This window comes from Mustela erminea, chromosome 11, assembly GCF_009829155.1.
Source record: "Mustela erminea isolate mMusErm1 chromosome 11, mMusErm1.Pri, whole genome shotgun sequence".
Lineage (NCBI taxonomy): Eukaryota > Metazoa > Chordata > Mammalia > Carnivora > Mustelidae > Mustela > Mustela erminea.
The window spans coordinates 84,743,787-84,762,148 of record NC_045624.1 but is presented as its reverse complement, the minus strand read 5'-3'; the positions used below and the strand labels follow the sequence as shown (position 1 = coordinate 84,762,148).

General features: G+C 37.0%; 1 protein-coding gene across 3 annotated transcripts in view; it reads left to right on the top strand.

The window, feature by feature from the left end:
* The window catches only part of PTPN12 (protein tyrosine phosphatase non-receptor type 12), a 94,321-nt gene that overhangs the window by 70,267 nt on the left and 5,692 nt on the right, over positions 1-18,362 (top strand). For all 3 annotated transcript variants that reach the window (XM_032304068.1, XM_032304067.1, XM_032304069.1), the window contains 4 exons: positions 56-154; positions 7,133-7,221; positions 12,451-13,427; positions 17,595-17,672. In XM_032304068.1, the coding sequence (XP_032159959.1) occupies positions 56-154; positions 7,133-7,221; positions 12,451-13,427; positions 17,595-17,672 (1,243 nt within the window). The remainder of the gene's footprint in view (positions 1-55; positions 155-7,132; positions 7,222-12,450; positions 13,428-17,594; positions 17,673-18,362) is intronic.

Sequence of the window (18,362 nt, the reverse complement as noted above, 5' to 3'; positions counted from 1 at the left end):
CAAATGTCTTTCCCTTGTTTATTTTCCCCTGTTTATCATGTCATCTCCCTAATAGGAGCAGTATGAGCTTGTTCATAGAGCTATCGCCCAACTGTTTGAAAAACAGCTGCAACTATATGAAATTCATGGAGCGCAGAAACTTGCCGAAGGAGTGGTAGGTGTTCTTGGCCTATTAATTTTAGAAAACTTCTTTCTTTCTTTCTTTTCTTACTTTCTTTCTTTCCTCCTAGAAAACTAGCCTTTCTTTCTTTTCCTTCCTTCCTTCCTTCCTTCCTTCCTTCCTTCCTTCCTTCCAATTTTTTTAGGTAATCTCTACACCCAGTATGGGGCTCAAACTTGACCCCAGGATCAAGAGTCCTATGCTCTACGACTGAGCCACCCAGGCACCCTGAAAACCTTTTTTACCAAGATGTAATATTTAGCTTTTTAACAGTCATCTATGTTTTACCTGACATCAGTATATCTGTGACAGTTGTTCTTTTTATTTGACCTTGATTTTATTAACTCCTTTCCTTCTTCCTGTTTGCATCTCTCAATTGTCATGGATATTTAATGACTCCAGTACAAGTTAAATAATATTCAAAGTAGAATATAGTTAGAAAGATAGGTCTTATGTCAAAAATCTTTACTGTTTCACATACAAATTACTTCTAACAAAATTAACTGCATTGTTCTCTCTTTTCTTCTACCTCCCAACCTAAGTAATTTTAAGTTGATTCTACATGAATTAAATTGTGTTCTTGGTCATGATGATAAAAAGTATTGTAGTTAATTTTGCAGGCTTTTTAATTAAGCAGAATTATAGCCTACAGTGAAGTCCCTTTTTGGCATTTAGTTGTGTCATTTTAGCCTTAAAGATCTTACTGGACTTTCAGACATTTTGACTTGACAAAAATAGTTTGTTCTCATAGTGTTCTCATGTCTGCCTCTTTTTTCTAACTAGTTCTTTTATTTGCTGTCTTTCTGTAATCATCTTGTCCTTGAAAGTATTGAGTTATTTTTTTGATAAAATATCTTTGTTTTTATCCCTGAACCTGATAGCCATCACATGATAAATCAACTTAGTCTCTGAAGTAAAATGAGGAAATAAGTTGCAAAATTTGTAACCTTTGTTTCCTTTTTCTTCTTCACATTGTTTTTGGCATTTTCCCAGACTATATGTTTGAAATTTCTTGGTTTTATAAATGAGAGACTTGTTACCAAATGCTGATCTCAGTGTCTTAATCTAATATTGATCCATGAGTTTTAGGGACTGTGTATTTCCTTTATTAGCCAAGTGATAATTATAGATTATTTTATAACTGGAAGCTTGCGTCCTTTGACCTCCTTTACCCATTTCACCCACCTCCCACCTCTGGCAAGCGCCAATCTGTTCTTTTTATCTCTGAGTTCAGTTTTTTGTTTGTTTGTTCTTAGATAGGTGAGATCATATGGTATTTGTCTTTCTCTGTTAGACTTCTTTCACTTAGTATAATGCTCTCAAGGTCCATCCCTGTTGCTGAAAATGCCAAGAATTCTTTCTTTTTTATGACTGAATGATATTCCATTGTGCGTATATGTCACATTTTCTTTATCCATTCTTTGATAAATGGACATTTGGGTTGCTTTCATGTCTTGGCTCTTGTAACTAAGGCGACAGTGAACATGGTGGTACATGTGTCTTTTTGTTTTCACTTCCTTTAGATAAATACCCAGAAATGGGATTATTGGATCATATGATAGTTCTTTTTTTTTTTTTTTTTAATTTTTGAGGAACCTCCACATTGTTTCCATATAGCTGCACCAGTTTACATCCCCACCAACAGTGCATGAGGTTTTCCTTATCTCCACATCCTCTCTAACACTTGTTATTTCTTGTCTTTTTGATGCTAGCCATTCTAACAGGTATCCGGTCTCGTCGTGGTTCTGATTTGTATTTCCGTAATGATTAGTGATGTTGAACATATTTTCCTATATTCCTGTTGACCATCTGTATGTCCTCTTTGAAGAAATGTCTATTCAACTCTCCCATTTTTAATCAATTTGTTTGTTGGTTTTTTTTGCTATTCAGAATAGTTCTCTTATTTCATAGGTTGCCTTTTCAATTTGTTGATAGTTTCCTTTGCTGTGTAGAAGCTTTTTAGTTTGATGTAGTCCCACTTGTTTATTTTTTCTTTTGTTGTCTTTACTTGAAAATAATTTTAATGCAGTATTTAGTGTCTTCAAAGCTTTTAAGTGTATTTAAGTAATTTCTAGAAAATGATATGTGATAAATATTGCATTGCTCTTTCATCTTTGTTTTCTCATTATCTGATTGTTTTTAGGTTTTATTCCATAAATTAAACTTCCATTAGTCTGAATTTCACACTAGGATTATAATTGTGTTATAGAACGTTTCTGTCTGATACGTCAGAGGTTTACAGCTAAGGAATAGAAGAAAGATGGTACGCATGTTACGGGATGAGATGAAATACCATCTTATGGCAGATTAATGGTTATTTCAAGCCTACTTTCTTATCTCATTGCCTGGTACATAGGAGACACCCACTAAATGTTTGCTAACTGAATTTAAAATGTTAGATTATGTCCTTGCATTTTAAAGCTGAAATGGTGACTGCTGGATTACCTCTGGGCGAGATGGGTTTCTATTTTGTAAAAAGGAAAAACAGTTTTCCAAGGAATCGATTCTGAGAAAACTGTATTTGGTAAGAATAAATATATTGCCATATTGCCAAAGGTTGTATACTGTAGTGTCTGACACTATGTAACTATATAACTCAGTGGATGAGTGGATTTGAAAAGGGGAAGGACAACTGAATAGAAGAAAAGATAGCTTTATCGTTCTAGGTAATTTTTTGGTAGTGTCCTCTTAAGAAATCTTGCTTTCTAGGTATTTCTGAATCTAGTTGACTGTTTTTATAGCAGGTTTATATGTGGTTGGAGACCATAAATCCCAGTCAGAAAAAAATTGGAATCTAAAAAGTTGGAGAGAATCATCTTGGAACTGTGTGGTTGAGTAAAATGATTAGAAATATATTACTTAATGTTTCTGAACCTATGTTGTGAGATACAATTATAAATATATTTATTATTTCTCTGATTTAAAGGTAAAGTTTAAAAAAAAAAAAAAAACCAGACAAAAAACTCTTAAAATGTATGTTCCAGAATTACTTTCATAGAAATTTTGGTTGGAATGCTGATCAACAATATAAGACTCTACAATAAATGATATTTGTTAGAGATATTTACAACCAAGATGATTTTCCAGAGTAGGAGATCTAAAAAAAATTTATTCTGGAATTGAGTAGCCTATTGATCTGGGATTTAGAAACACTTCAGTAAGCAAATATCTGTAAGATGTACATGCATGCCTTTTTATCTCTTATATAAAAGACCAGTTATCAATACCAGGATTTTCAATTCTAGAAAGATGGAGTAATAGCAACAATAGTTTGTGTTATCATCTTTCTGTTGTTATTGTATATTTTATTTATTTTTTAAGATTATTTATTTATTTATTTGACAGAGATCACAAGTAGAGAGAGGCAGGCAGAGAGAGAGAGGGGGAAGCAGGCTCACCGCTGAGCAGGGAGCCCAATGCAGTGCTCCATTCCAGGACCCCGGGATCATGATCTGAGCCGAAGACAGAGGCTTTAACCCACTGAGCCACCCAGGCGCCCCTGTACATTTTAGATGTGATACTGAATTCTGAGTATTTTTTCCTCAAATATAATGTCCTTTGTTTTTAAAGCACTTTGGTTTAATATTTATTTTGTTTTGCAGTTGGTAATATATCTTTAAGTATTTGATGATTAGGTTCATATCTTCTTTTGTGACCTCTGATATGGCTGTTATGTAGTAAATATTAAGACACAAAATTAGTGAAATGAGTGAAGGTGGTCAAAGGTAAAAAAATAACTTTAGTAAGCTCTTCTTGAAACAAAAGAATATACTAGAACCTAATTTCAGTAGATTATTTAATTGCTAAAATTCCTTTCACCTTCAAAAGTTGGTGATTATTTCAGTTGGTAATAAAAGCCCCTTAAGAGAGCTATATACATTAGGACAAATGAGAAGACAAAAGCTATGTTAATATTGTCAGGAGATCTGAGTAGAGCAAACATTACTATAGGAAAAATAAGGAATCTAAGAAGAACATTGTCCTATTTTGAAGTCCAGTAGCCAGGAGGATTTGTTCACGCTGTGCAGGCAGTGGTTCTCTGAGCTGCATTTCTATTCTACCACATTGATTTCTTTCATCAGATGAAATTCAGCATATTCAAAAGTCTTACCTCCCCGCAGAGTTTGTTTTCCTCTTTTGGCCCTTTCTGTTAATGGTTCCACCATTCTCTCATTTATCCAGAATGAGGAATCCTTCATGACGCCTTCTTTCCTTCGTCATATTTGTTTGAAAATGCCCTTAATTTATCTTCTTACTCCTTTCCCACCGATTCCCTTCCATACTCTGTTCTTTTCTTTTTTCTTCTCAATATCTTATCTATCTCTCTCTTGTTTATTTTTAATGTATTATTTAGTTATTTGAGTGAGAGCGAGCAGGATTAGCAGTGGGGGTCAGAGGGAGAAGCAGACTCCCCACTGCGCAGGAAGCCCAATTTGGGGCTTGATTCCAAGACCCTGGGATCATGACATAAGCTGAAGGTGGATGGCCAACCCACTGAGCTACCCAAGCGCCCCTCTTACCTGTCTCTTAATGTCATTCTACATGCTGCCTTAATACTCTCAACTTCTTAATATTTTTCAGCTATATCCTTTTTTTTTCAGCTATATTCTTAAGATTCAAGCCTACTTTCTTATCTCCGCTTTCACTACTTTATGATTTTATGATTACCCCTTTACTTCCTAATTTGGTAATATTACTAGACTATACATCTTGGAGTTAAGTACTAGGTACTTGACATTTTTTGTATCCCCTCTAGTGATTACTGTTTAGTGCATGTCTCATATTGATCCACATTGCCTTACCTACTATTCCAGAATCCAAAATGCTCTGAAAACCTAAAGTTGTAGGGAGGAGGGGAGAGAGAAGAGAAGGGGGAAAAGAGAGGTGAGAGTGTTGATTTGGTATTACACTCATTTGACAGGAAAACCTGACTTGACTTGAGGCTGTTCATATTGTACTATAAAAAATTGGTGTGTTTTACAGATTAGAAGCAGTTTCATATGGTTAACCTTTATTTAACCTACTTAATGTAAATGTGTACAGATTTTGCTACAAAAATATTAACTGTTATGGGACTGTGTAAGCAAATGAATTATCTTTATGATGCAAAGAATGTCTAAATTCTGGTGATGTTTGAGGATCTAAGTTTGGCATCCAAAAGACCTGATCTACCTGAGGCAATACCAATTTATATTTGTCTAGGTGTAATAATAATTAGTGCTCCCATTTCCGTTCGCAAAGAGCCCTGATTCGGACAATAGATTACCTGGTACCCTACCTTAGCAGATATCCCTACAACAGATGCCTTTGTTATGGCTAGGTGACTTTAATTAAGAGTGAAAATAGGTCAGAGTAAGATACATATTAAGATGCATAAAACTCTTCTAATACATCTGATTATGTATCAGGAGACGGGCACTGAAAATTGTGGAAAAGCTGAGATCTCTGTTTTCCTTAGTTGGGCATACTTAGTTAAAAAAAAGTCACTGGCAAGAAACTGTTACAAAGGCAGAGAAAGTGCTACGATGGACACAGTAAGAGTGTCTTTTGATATAAAAAAAAAAAAAAGGCAACTACAGTTTGAGAGTTCTTTAATCATAGTGTGTGTAAAGATAGCTTCTTTTCTTTAAAATTAATCTGAGATGTTGGCAAGGGTAAAAATCATTGTCTTCTGGCCTGTTAACATATCCTAGCCAGATAAAACTGAGTTACTTCCTTGAGGGTAAAACTAATTCAAGGCAGTGTTTTATGTATTAATTTCACAACTCTTCTATTCACAGTTCTAAACACAACCTAAGATTCTTTAAACTGTATTGACTCTGGAACATCCATGTTAAGGAATATTACTGGTCCTCGAGACCAGCAAGAACAAGGAAATCCCTGAATTGGGCTCTGTCTGCCTTTTTGGGGTTTATTTGGTTAGGGAGTGATACAAGGGCTATATATGCTAATGGAGCAGGGCACTCTGTGGTGATAAAGGGAGGGCAAAGAGTGATTGAAACGCAATCTGGGCCTGCTTAAAAGTACTAGATAGCAAGAGGAATCCCAAAAAATTGGGAAAAGTAAAAGATAGAAGCCTTATTTTGTTGGCTTTATCCCCCCTCTCTGTACATGTTTAGATTATACTGGTAGTGATGCCTGAAAAAGGTGGTATCTTTTTTTATCTTTATATTCTTGGAAATCTGTTCCTTTATAGTAGCATTTGAAATGTGTTGAAAAGCCATGGTACACAATTAAGTTTTCAGTAACTGGAGATAGACTGGGTTTGTTTTTGTCTTTGTTTTAAGTTTATTTATTTATTTTTTAGTAATCTCTATCCAGTGTAGGGCTAAAACTCATGACCCCAAGATCAGGAGTCACATGCTCTTTTCATTGAGCCAGCCAGGAGTCCCAGACTGGTTTTTTGTTTTTGTTTTTGTTTTTTTTAATCATTTAATTTATTTATTTATTTATTTATTTCTAAAGATACATATATATTTTTTATTAACATATAATGTATTATTTGCCCCAGGGGTACAGGTCTGTGAATCGTCAGGCTTATACACTGCACAGCACTCACTGTAGCACACCCTCCCCAAATGTCCGTAACCCCACCCCCCTCTCCATACCACACCCCTCCACACACACCCCCGCATTTGTTGATATTAAGCGTCTCTTATGGTTTATCTACCTCCCAATCCCATCTTGTTTCATTTTTTCCTTCCCTACCCTCAAACCCTCCACTTCGCCTTTCAAATTCCTCTATCAGGGAGATCATATGATAATTGCTAGACTGTTCTTTGATACTAATTTTTCTCATTGAAGTTTGGCCCTTATTTAATCTAAAATATAGAGAATATAAAACTTTTTATTGTTTGGGAAAATTGGCATTATTTTAAAAATTGAAAAGCCTAGAGGCAGTTTATGTGAAACATGAAAAAGGAGAATTACTTTTCTTCTAACTTTAATGAAGCATTTTTCCTCCCCTCTCAGGAGAATGAAATTAACACTGAAAATATGGTCAGCTCCATAGATCCTGACAAACAAGATTCTCCTCCTCCAAAACCACCAAGGACCCGCAGGTATTGTACGTCACATTTTCTTTGAAAGGATATTTTTATTTTACCCACTGTTAATTAAATTCTGATTATTTCCAAATTATTTTTATAACTTTTATCATTCTTTTGTCTTGGTTTTGGCATGTACATGGCAGCTGATTTGTTACTAGTGTACTAAAAATTCTGTTGCACTTTGGGTAAAATCTCAGTAGTACCCTGTACCAGAGTAGTGAACATAACCGTGAATTTATAGTAGCTCATATTTTGGTATGTAGTACAATTAAATTTTTAAATAATCTATAAAGATTTCAGTTTTTGCATAATGACTAAAAAAGTAATATTGTCAAAAATTGTATGCGCATTAAAGAAATTAATAATATTACTAGCAAAGATGAGTTTGTTTCTCTCAGCATTTTATTACTTTCATACCAAACTCATTTGTAATAAAGTCAAGATATATTCTTGTATTCCTTTTTATTTCTTTTTTCTTTTAGGGTAGCTGCTAAGTCAGTTACGTGGTAGTATAGAAAAGAATATAGGTAAAATCAGAAAGCTTTAGTTTCAAGTCCTTTTCACCTGTTTACCACCTTTGAAGTTGTGATTAAGTAACTTACTTGATCCTGGGTTGGTTTTGTTTTTTTGTTTTTTAAGATTTTATTTATTTATTTGACAGATAGAGATCACAAGTAGGCAGGGCAGCAGGCAGAGAGAGAGAGGGAAGCAGGCTCCCCACTGAGCAGAGAGCCCGATGCGGGGCTCGATCCCAGGATACTGGGATCATGACCTGAGCCAAAGGCAGAGGCTTTAACCCACTGAGCCACCCAGGCGCCCTGGTTTTGTTTTTTTTAAAAGTATTGTCCTAAGGATGAAATGAGATAAACTATGTGAAAATGCTACATATAGGACTTGGCACATACTAGATTTCCATTACATACTAGTTTTCTCATGATAGTGTAGAATTAAAATGGTGTTAATTGAATTACTTTTTCATTTTTTTAAAATTAACATAAAATGTATGTTGCCCCAGGGGTACAGGTCTGTGAATCGCTAGGTTTACATACTTCACAGCACTCACCATAGCACATACCCTCCCCAATGTCCATAACCCCACCACCCTCTCCCTCCCCATCACCCTCAGTTTGTTTTGTGACAGTAAGAGTCTCATAGTTTGTCTCTCTCCTGACCCCATCTTGTTTCATTTATTCCTTCCCTACCCCCCCAAACCCCCCACATTGCCTCTCAAATTCCTCATATCAGGGAGATCATATGATAATTGTCTTTCTTTGATTGACTTACTTTGCTAAGCATAATACCTGCTAGCTCCATCCACGTCGCAAATGGCAAGATTTCATTTCTTTTGATGGCTGCATAGTATTCCATTTTGCACACAAACACACACACACGCCACTTCTTCTTTATCCATTCATCTGTTGATGGACATCCAGGTTCTTTCCATAGTTTGGCTATTGTGGACATTGCTGCTGTAAACATTTGGGTGCACGTGCCCCTTTGGATCAATCTGTTTGTATCTTTAGGGTAAATACCCAGCAATTGCTGGGTCGTAAGGTAGCTCTATTTTCAACTTTGAGGAACCTCCCTGCTGTTTTCCAGAGTGGGTGCATCAGCTTGCATAATTGAATTACTTTTAATAGGAGGCACAGTAGAAGATCTGTAATAATAAACTATTAGAATGGCTTATCCAGGATCTTGTTTTAAGCAAAGATCTGCCCAAATGGATTGGCCATCCCTCAAAGTAGGACTTCTTTTATATAGGATTCAACAATTTTTTTTCTCCTTAAAAGTTTGCTAGACATTGGGGTACCTGGTTGGCTCAGTCGGTTAAGTATGTGCCTTAGGCTCAGGTCATGATCTTGGAGTCTGGGGATCGAGCCCCATGTCCCGCTCCCTGCTCAGCGGGGAGTCTGCTTCTCCCTCTGCTCCTCCCCCTGCTCCTTCTCTCTTTCTCTCTTTCTCACTCACTCTCTCAAATAAATAAAATCTAAAAAAAAAAAAAAAAAAAAGTGAGGGGCGTCTGGGTGGCTCAGTGGGTTAAAGCCTCTGCCTTCGGCTCAGATCATGATCTCAGGGTCCTGGGATCAAGCCCCGCATCAGGCTCTCTGCTCGGCAGGGAGCCTGCTTCCACCTTCTCTCTGCCTGCCTCTCTGCCTGCTTGTGATCTCTGTCAAATAAATAAATAAAATCTTTAAAAATAAAATGTGAGTGTTGGACACTATAGTGAACAATTCATATGTTGCATGTATTTTTTGTGGCTGGGCTTAGAATAAGTTCTATTTAAGTGTTTTAAGCCTTGTTGTAACCTTACATCAAGGAAGGATGAGGGAAAAAAGTCTGTTAGTGTAATTACCAGTCACATTTGAGTAGCCACAAAAACCCACAAAGGGACACAAGGAAACTTTGGGGTGATGGATATATGTTTATTACCTTGATTGTGGTGATAGTATCATGGGTATATGCACATGTCCAAACTCATCACATTATACATAAAACATATTGGTTTTTGTATATCAACTATACCTAAGTAAAGCTATTTTTAAAAATGTGAATTATCAACATATCCTACGCAGACTGCTTCCAAAAAGCACTTAGAATATTCTTGATTAAGGGGTACCTGAGTGGCTCAGTCGGTTGAACATCTGACTCCTGATTTCATCTCAGGTCATGGTCTCATGGGTTGTGGGATCAAGTCATGTGTCTGGCTGTAAACTCAGCAGGAGTCAGCTTGAGATTCTCTCTCCCCCTCTCCCTCTGGCCCTCCTCACCCACACGCATACATGTGTGTACACGCTCTCTCAAATAAATCTTAAGAAAAAGATTACTGGTTAAATAAGCCTGCTTGAACACATTTAACTCTGGTTCCTCCATGAACTTCCTAAAATTATAGTGAAGGGATATAAAAATGTATAGAGATTAAAAAACAAAATTGGAAAGGGGTGGCATCAGATACGTCAACAAAATTGTAGAAAGCACATGGCCATTGAAAAGGGACTTAAAAGAGAAAGCTAAAACTTGCTTTCCTGTAGGTGGAGGTAACCTGTAAGAACCAACATGATTTTCTTTTTCTTTTTCTTTTTCTTTTTTTTTAAGATTTTATTTATTTATTTGACAGAGAGATCACAAGTAGGCAGAGAGGTAGGCAGAGAGAGAGAGGAAGGGAAGCAGGCTCCCCGCTGAGCAGAGAGCCCGATACGGGACTCGATCCCAGGACCCTGAGATCATGACCTGAGCCGAAGGCAGCGGCTTAACCCACTGAGCCACCCAGGCGCCCCCAACATGATTTTCCAAAGAACCCCCAGAAAAGCTCAGAAATTGGAAGGCCTCCTTAAGGCTGGTGTGTAGGATGGGACTAAAAACAAGAAGAGTATTTAAGTACTCTATAGAGTGTTTTGAGTATTAATGAGTTCATGATACCAGATTCCTTACATTAAATTGAGCAAAGGACTGCTTCTCCTTACATCATTTGGACACACAGGAAGGATTTACTCTGGAGCAGTTGAACCAGGGAGTCTCTGGATTCAAGGACATCAGGTCCAGGTGATGGTGGGGTTTGTAGTGCCTTGCTGCAAACAGGAATATGTATGCTGAATGGTCAGATCCTCCAGCTCCCTTGCTGCCAGATTGCTGCTGGGAGAGAATCTCCCTCTGGAAGAACTAACCAACCCAAGAGATGAAATGTGTACTTATTCATGGTTGTGGCCCACCAGTGATTTGCAAGGGCGGTACTCAGTTACCATGCAGTTAGATGACCACTAAGCCACAAGCTTCAAGCCTTCCCCCTTACATAATATGTAGACATCTTATAGTAATTTTTAATACTCCATTCTTTTTTTTCCCAAAGATTTTATTTCTTTATTTGAGAGAGAGCAAGAGAGTGAATGAGTAGAGGTGGGGTCGGGCAGAGAAGAGAGGGAGAAGCAGACTCCCTGTTGAATGGGGAGCCTGATGTGGGGCTTGATCTCAGGACCCTGAGATCATGACCTGAGCTGAAGGCAGACACTTAACTGACTGAGCCACCCAGGCAGTTCTGCCTCCTGTATATAGTTCTTAAGGAGCAACTGAGGATATGGCCACCAAAACAAGGAAGTGGAACTAGAAAAACTAAGTTGGGACCTGGAAAACAGAAGGGTCTGACACAGGAGAGAACATCAGCTCTGTGGTGACCTAGGTAGTCAGTGGTACACACTGGAGCACAGGGCCAAGGATCTTAAAGGAACATCTGTGGTATTGATAGTTAACCTCGTGTGCTTGATTGACCATTTAAAAGGAGGTGTACAAATCTGTTAGAAAGTTCAAAGAAGGGGCGCCTGGGTGGCTCAGTGGTTTAAGCCTCTGCCTTCGGCTCAGGTCATGATCTCAGGGTCCTGGGATCGAGCCCCATATCGGGCTCTCTGCTCAGCGGGGAGCCTGCTTCCCCCTGCCTCTCTGCCTCCTTGTGATCTCTCTCTGTCTATCAAATAGATAAATTAAAATCTTTAAAAAAATAATAAAAAAAAAAAGAAAGAAAGTTCAAAGAAGGGCTGAATTACTGATGATACACAGAAAACTAAGCCATCTGAAACCCAAGACAATTAAGAAAAACAGGAAGTTGTGTAAGAAAATACAGGAAATCATGGTGTCATCTGTAAGAATATCTTTAGTCATAAGATTGAATTAAATGTTACAATAGAACAGTATTGAGAAGATGGAAAAGATACACAGTAGGAAGACAATGGAGAATGTGTGAGGGAAATCAAGAAATAGCAATTTATACATTTTGAAATATTTTGAAATTATGGAAATGAATCTTAGAAGCAGCTATTTTAAAAAGATGAAAGTTCATGTCTCTGGATAGCGGAAGGGCTGTGGGAGGAGACTGCTGTTTTTCATTAAAATTCTTGTATTGGTGGGGCGCCTGGGTGGCTCAGTGGGTTAAGGCCTCTGCTTTCGGCTCAGGTCATGATCCCAGGGTCCTGGGATCGAGCCCTGCATCGGGCTCTCTGCTCCGCGAGAAGCCTGCTTCCTCCTCTCTCTGCCTGCCTCTCTGCTTACCTGTGATTTCTCTCTGTCAAATAAATAAATAAAATCTTTAAAAAAAAAAATAAAAAAATAAAAAATAAATAAAAATAAAATTCTTGTATTGGTAAATAGTGCACATGTATTACCTTATTAACCATTAAATTTTGTTTGACAGTTTATAATTTTTTATTCATAAAGGGATGAATATTCTTATCATACTCTTTTCTTACTGTTTTTCAGTTGCCTTGTAGAAGGGGATGCCAAGGAAGAAATACTTCAGCCACCAGAACCTCATCCAGTGCCACCCATCTTGACACCCTCTCCCCCTTCAGCTTTTCCAACAGTCACGACTGTGTGGCAGGACAATGATAGATACCATCCAAAGCCAGTGTTGCATATGGTTTCATCAGAACAACATTCAACAGACCTCAACAGAAACTACAACAAATCAGCAGATCTTCCAGGGAAAAATGAATCAGCTGGTGAACAGATGGATAAGAAATTGGAGCGAAATTTAAGTTTTGAGATTAAGAAGGTCCCCCTCCAAGAGGGACCAAAAAGTTTTGATGGGAACACGCTTTTGAATAGGGGACATGCCATTAAAATTAAATCGACTCCACCTTGTATAGGTGATAAAATCTCTAAGTCACAGGAATTGAGTTCAGGGGATCTAAAAGTTGATGATGTTTCTCAGAATTCTTGTGTGGACTGTAGTGCAACACAGTTGAATAAAGTTCCACTTACTCCACCAGAAGAATCACAGAAGAATTCATGCACACCTCCAAGGCCAGACCGCTTGCCTCTTGATGAGAAAGGACATGTAACATGGTCATTTCATGGACCTGAAAATACCCTACCCAGGCCTGATTCATCGGAAAGCAAATCCTCAGATATCCACTGTCAAGCAGTGAAAACTGTGAGTCTAACACCGAGCCCCGCAACACCAGCTGAGATCCAGGATCTTGCAGATCATCCCAACAGTCCGCCTCTATTCAGAGCACCCCTTAGTTTCACTAATCCTCTTCACTCTGATGACTCGGACTCAGATGAAAGAAACTCTGATGGTGCTGTGACCACAAATAAAACTAATATTTCAACAGCAAGTGCCACGGTTTCTGCTGCCACTAGTACTGAAAGCATTTCTACAAGGAAAGTATTGCCAATGTCCATTGCTAGACATGATATAGCAGGAACAATTCATTCAGGTGCTGAAAAAGGTAATAATAACAGTATCTAACACTTAAATATTTTTATTCTGTGCCAGTCACTGTTCTAAGCATTTATCTATATTAATTATGTTCTATTCCACATTTCACTCTAGTACCTACAGCAGAATTTCAGTATCTTACATACTTTTTTCTAAAAGTAAGCTTTTGTATATTGTTTCCTTAATTTGGTTAATTGAATCATTAGTTTTTGTGTTTCCCAGATATTTCAGTTGATGTAACTGAAATTTTTGTGTTTTTTTTTCTCTTCCTGTGTTACAGTTTTTATTATTTTCTGTGGGTTCAGAGATTTAGCTCACTGAATAATTAGAAATCCTTTGGGGAAGATAGAATGGCTTAAAGTAACAGTGACACAAATAATGTGGGATGGCTTGACTGGCCATTTAATTTCATCCACGTTTATCACAAATACTGGTTAATCATCTTTTTCTGCTTGTTTAACTACAAAACACCTTTTAAAACAATTCTCTTCACAAAATACCTGCAAATGAAGCTACTTTCAACTCTGAGATTAACCAAGAAGCAAAATTGCAACTACTTAGCAGAATACAGGAAATCTAATTAAGTCAGTAGTGAATGTGATATATCCTCCTTATCTAAGTCACTGCTACTATTATTTAATTAATGACTCTCTTTTTAAAACTGTCTTCGGTTTTCAAGGTAATACGTACATTTGGTTCCCAAGATGTATTGTTGGTTGTTGAAACTCATTTAATCTACTAAAAAAAACCCTGGCTGCCTTCTTAAATAGGCCATAAAGTTGAGAGCTAATGTAATAAACACAAAAGCTATTACGGGTAGATTGATTATCAGTGGTCATTTACTTGTCAGTGAACTTTGGTCTTGACTTACATAGGTTGGTATTTACAAAGTGCGGGCAAAGTAAGTACTGTGAACTTGAAAGATAACTTCGTTTTTCTATTTCTAACCTAATAAGTACCACTCATACTATGGTGCCTTTATTTCCCCCAGCTCCCACATACTGTGTTTTTTAATCTTGAGAATGTATCTGGTAGAGTAAGGAGAATCTAAGTAGTTTCTTAAATTTACAGGATTCTCTGTAGTCTTGATTCTTCTCTCTGTGTGTGTGTGTGTGTGTGTGTTAAATAAATAAAATAAGATTTTATTTATTTATTCCCGAGAGAGAGTGGAGGTGAGGGAGAAGCAGTAGGAAAGGGACAAGCAGACTCCATGCTGAGTACAGAGCCCAGTGCAGGGCTCCATTTCAGGACCCCAAGATCACAACCCAAGCTGAAGCTAAGCGTCAGACACTTAACTGACTGAGCCACCCAGGCACCCCTCTTCTGGATCTTCAGAAGATGATGGTTACCGCCATAAATACTACTTTACCAGTTAGCCATAATTTAAAATTGTTAATATCTTTTTCTTCCTCCACTTTGGAGTTTGAAAAATGACTGCCAAGCTATAACTATGCAAGAAAATGAGTTGAAATTTTCATTTTAGGTTTTTGTAGATGGTCAGGCATGTATCTTGTACCTAGGAAATATATTTCTTTAAACCATTCATGGAAATAGAATTTGGTGTGAGGACAGAAAGGATATGCTCATAAAAAGATATTACTACCTGATGAGTCTTTCTCTGATAATAGAAGGAGTTCCTTTAAAATACAAAATACTGTGTAAGGATAGTTGAAATCATCCTGCTGTATACCACCTCACTTGTATTCTCTCTATTTTATTCGTATGCCAAGGCAAAGATAGTTATAAATGTGATATGGCTTCCTTTTGCCCTATTCTAACTATACTAAATGGGTTTGGTATTAACTGAAAATTTTCCTGTGTAAGTATTCCATACTATGACTTGACAACAACAAGGAGTCCTATTTTTAATGTTTAGTTTAATTTGCTTTATAGATGAATCACTGGCATAAGAATTAGGTTTTTGTTTGCTTGTTCTAGAACTTGTTAGGGAGTTAAACAGAATAATTTTGTTTTGATTCCTTAAACACCCTTTTGTGTAAGTTACTGCCTGACAAAAATTCCTGGCTGTGAATTCTTATTTTAATATTGACTCAGGCCTCCTGAAAGATTTCTCCAACTTGGCTACACTAAGTCCCCATTCAGTGTATGATTTGCAAAAAGCCTGTGTAAAATATGCAGTCCTTGGTTGGATACCCTCTAAAACAGAAGTTCATAATATAGGAAAGGCGATCCCGAAATCCAAGGAAAAACATGGAGCTGAGCTCTGCCTGCCTCTCTGCCTACTTGTGTTCTCTCTCTGTCAAATAAATAAATAAATCTTTAAAAAAAAAAAAAAAAAAGAATAAAGATTGTCATGAGAAAAAGAGATACAAAGTTTCTGGAAAGATACCTGATATTTGATGTAAACTAAGCAAGACTACTCTTCCTGATTTGTTCACTTTATTAGGAAATGGCACAGTGGGAGTTTATGTATCCCTTCCTTCCAGCAGCCATCCCTTCAGTTGTGAGCTGTTACTAATATAAAGGCAAGGGAAGAATGGTGATGGCTGTAATTATTACCACTGGATAAGGTGGATTGTTCTATAGTGGCTTAACTTTATATGCAGGAGAGAGTTCCAGTTCCAGTGATAGACTGTGTATAAAGTAATGAGCTGGAATTCTTTCCTCAGCAGGATCCAGAAGCTGTATTTTCTTTGGTCTTTAGTTAAATAAATGTAGGAAGGATAAGAGCAATCCTACTAGCTCATGCTAGTTGAAACTTGAAAAGGCTTTGCTGATTTTTCAGTCTCATTATACAAAGCCTGTAAGATATGGTTAAATAGCGAAGTACCATGGCAAGATTGTTCATTTTTTTTTTTTTAAGATTTTATTTATTTATTTGACAGATCACAAGTAGGCAGAGAGGCAGACAGAGAGAAAGAGGAGGAAGCAGGCTCCCTGCCGAGCAGAGAGCCCAACGCGGGACTCAATCCCAGGACCTTGAGATCATGACCCGAGCTGAAGGCAGAGGCTTCAACCCGCTGAGCCACCCAGGCGCCCAAGATTGTTCATTTTTTAAAGAGAATAGTTGTTGGGCCCAGACAAAATAATACAGGATTCTTGTATTTCCCTTTCTTCACTCCATCCTTTCTAAACTGAGAATAAATACACAGAATTATATCCTCACATTTTCTTTCTCTGCCTCCAGTGAAACCTCAAAAGATCTAATACAGAGACACCTGGGTGCCTCAGTCGGTTAAGTGGCTGCCTTCAGCTCAGGCCATGATCCCAGGATCCTGGGATCAAGCGTACGTCCGGCTCTCTGCTCAGCTGGAAGCCTGCTTCTCCCTCTCCCTCTGCCTGTTGCTCCCCCTGATTGTGTGCACATGTGCTCTTTCTCAGATAACTAAATAAAATATTTTAAAACGAAATCTAATATGGTCTATGTTATAAGTTAACTGATGAGACTCACTTAGTGCATTATCTTTTCCTAGAGTGATTTTGTTTTTACTGGTGAAAAGCTTTAATATGATTTCAGTCAGTATTCTCAGTAGGTCATATGCTACTGTTCAGAAGATTTTAGGCATTAAGTAAATGAACATTCAAAAAAGTTTAATAGTTCTGTGTATATTAGAAAAATAACACTTCAAATTTGGTTATTTGTCGTTACTGTTTAAAATATGACCCAAAAAATTAATGAAATGTGACCAAAGGGCATAGTTAAGTTAAAAATGAGTGGGATTTAAGTTAAAAATGAGTAAATAGGACAGATGGTAGTATGTAATACGGCACAATTCATTAAGTAATTGATTCCAGTTTGGGAGTAATTGATTCCAGTTTGGGAGACACTGGCTTAAGTCAAATGACCAAAGCTTTCCTTCATGGAACCAAAGCATCATCTGAAAACCCTTGCTTTCTACTGAAAATTGCTTCTGACTCAGAGGGCAGAGTGAGTAACATCTGCAGGGTGTCAGGAAAGTCAGGAGAGAATGCAGCAGTGATGGGAGTTCATTTGTTCATTAAGCTTTTGTTCATTAAGCTTCATAATTCTTGATATCGAGTCAGATAGTAAGGATTTCTTGTTTTTTGCTTTTTTAAAAACTGGCTTTCTTAGATACTTGTGGAATTGATTTTTAGAATGTCAGAGTTTTCTTGGTTAGATAACAGATTGATTCTTTAATGAATTAATATTCTTTAACAAGTTTATAATTGTCTGAATCTTATGTATTTAATATAGATGTTGACGTTAGTGAAGATTCACCTCCTCCGCTACCTGAAAGAACTCCTGAATCTTTTGTATTAGCAAGTGAACATAGTGAGTGTCTTTTCTGCTTTTACATACTTCATACCATATTAATAAAATCCAAAAAACATGGCTGATTTTAGTCTAGTTGCTGCTGAATTGCATAATAAAATTCAAGAGGGTTGAATTGATACTGACAAATGTTTTTAATTCCTTATATGAAAAAAACTTTATTTTTTTAAATACTTGAAAATGATATTTTTTATTTGCAAGATTGCTAAAATGTTACTTAATTTTAGTTAAATTCAGTACAGTTGTATTTGCAAGTTGGTGTCTTTTCATTCACTAAATATAGCACTTATTTATGAAAAGGCATTAATTGCTTCACTGGGTGCCATTTTAGGTAAGTAAATATTTAAATTGGGTCGTAGGTGGGCATCAGTTCAGTTGGTGTGAATTGAGGGAGATGTTAGGCCACCTGAGTATTAGTCAGAACTGGGAGAAAGTGATAATATTTCAGAGCCTTGATAATATATTTCTCCTCTGTCTCTTAAAAAAGAGTATAGAAACAGCTTTAATGTGTTTACAGCGTCTCATGCTTAGTGGGGTCCTCCCTAGTCTTACCTGAGTTATATTTTACCAATATTTTATTAATTTGAGCTGATTTCAAGAATGTTAAAAACCCTGAAGCCATATACTTCAGTACTACTAAATGAGTACATCTAAGTCTATTTCATGTGTAGATTATAATGAGCTTATTTA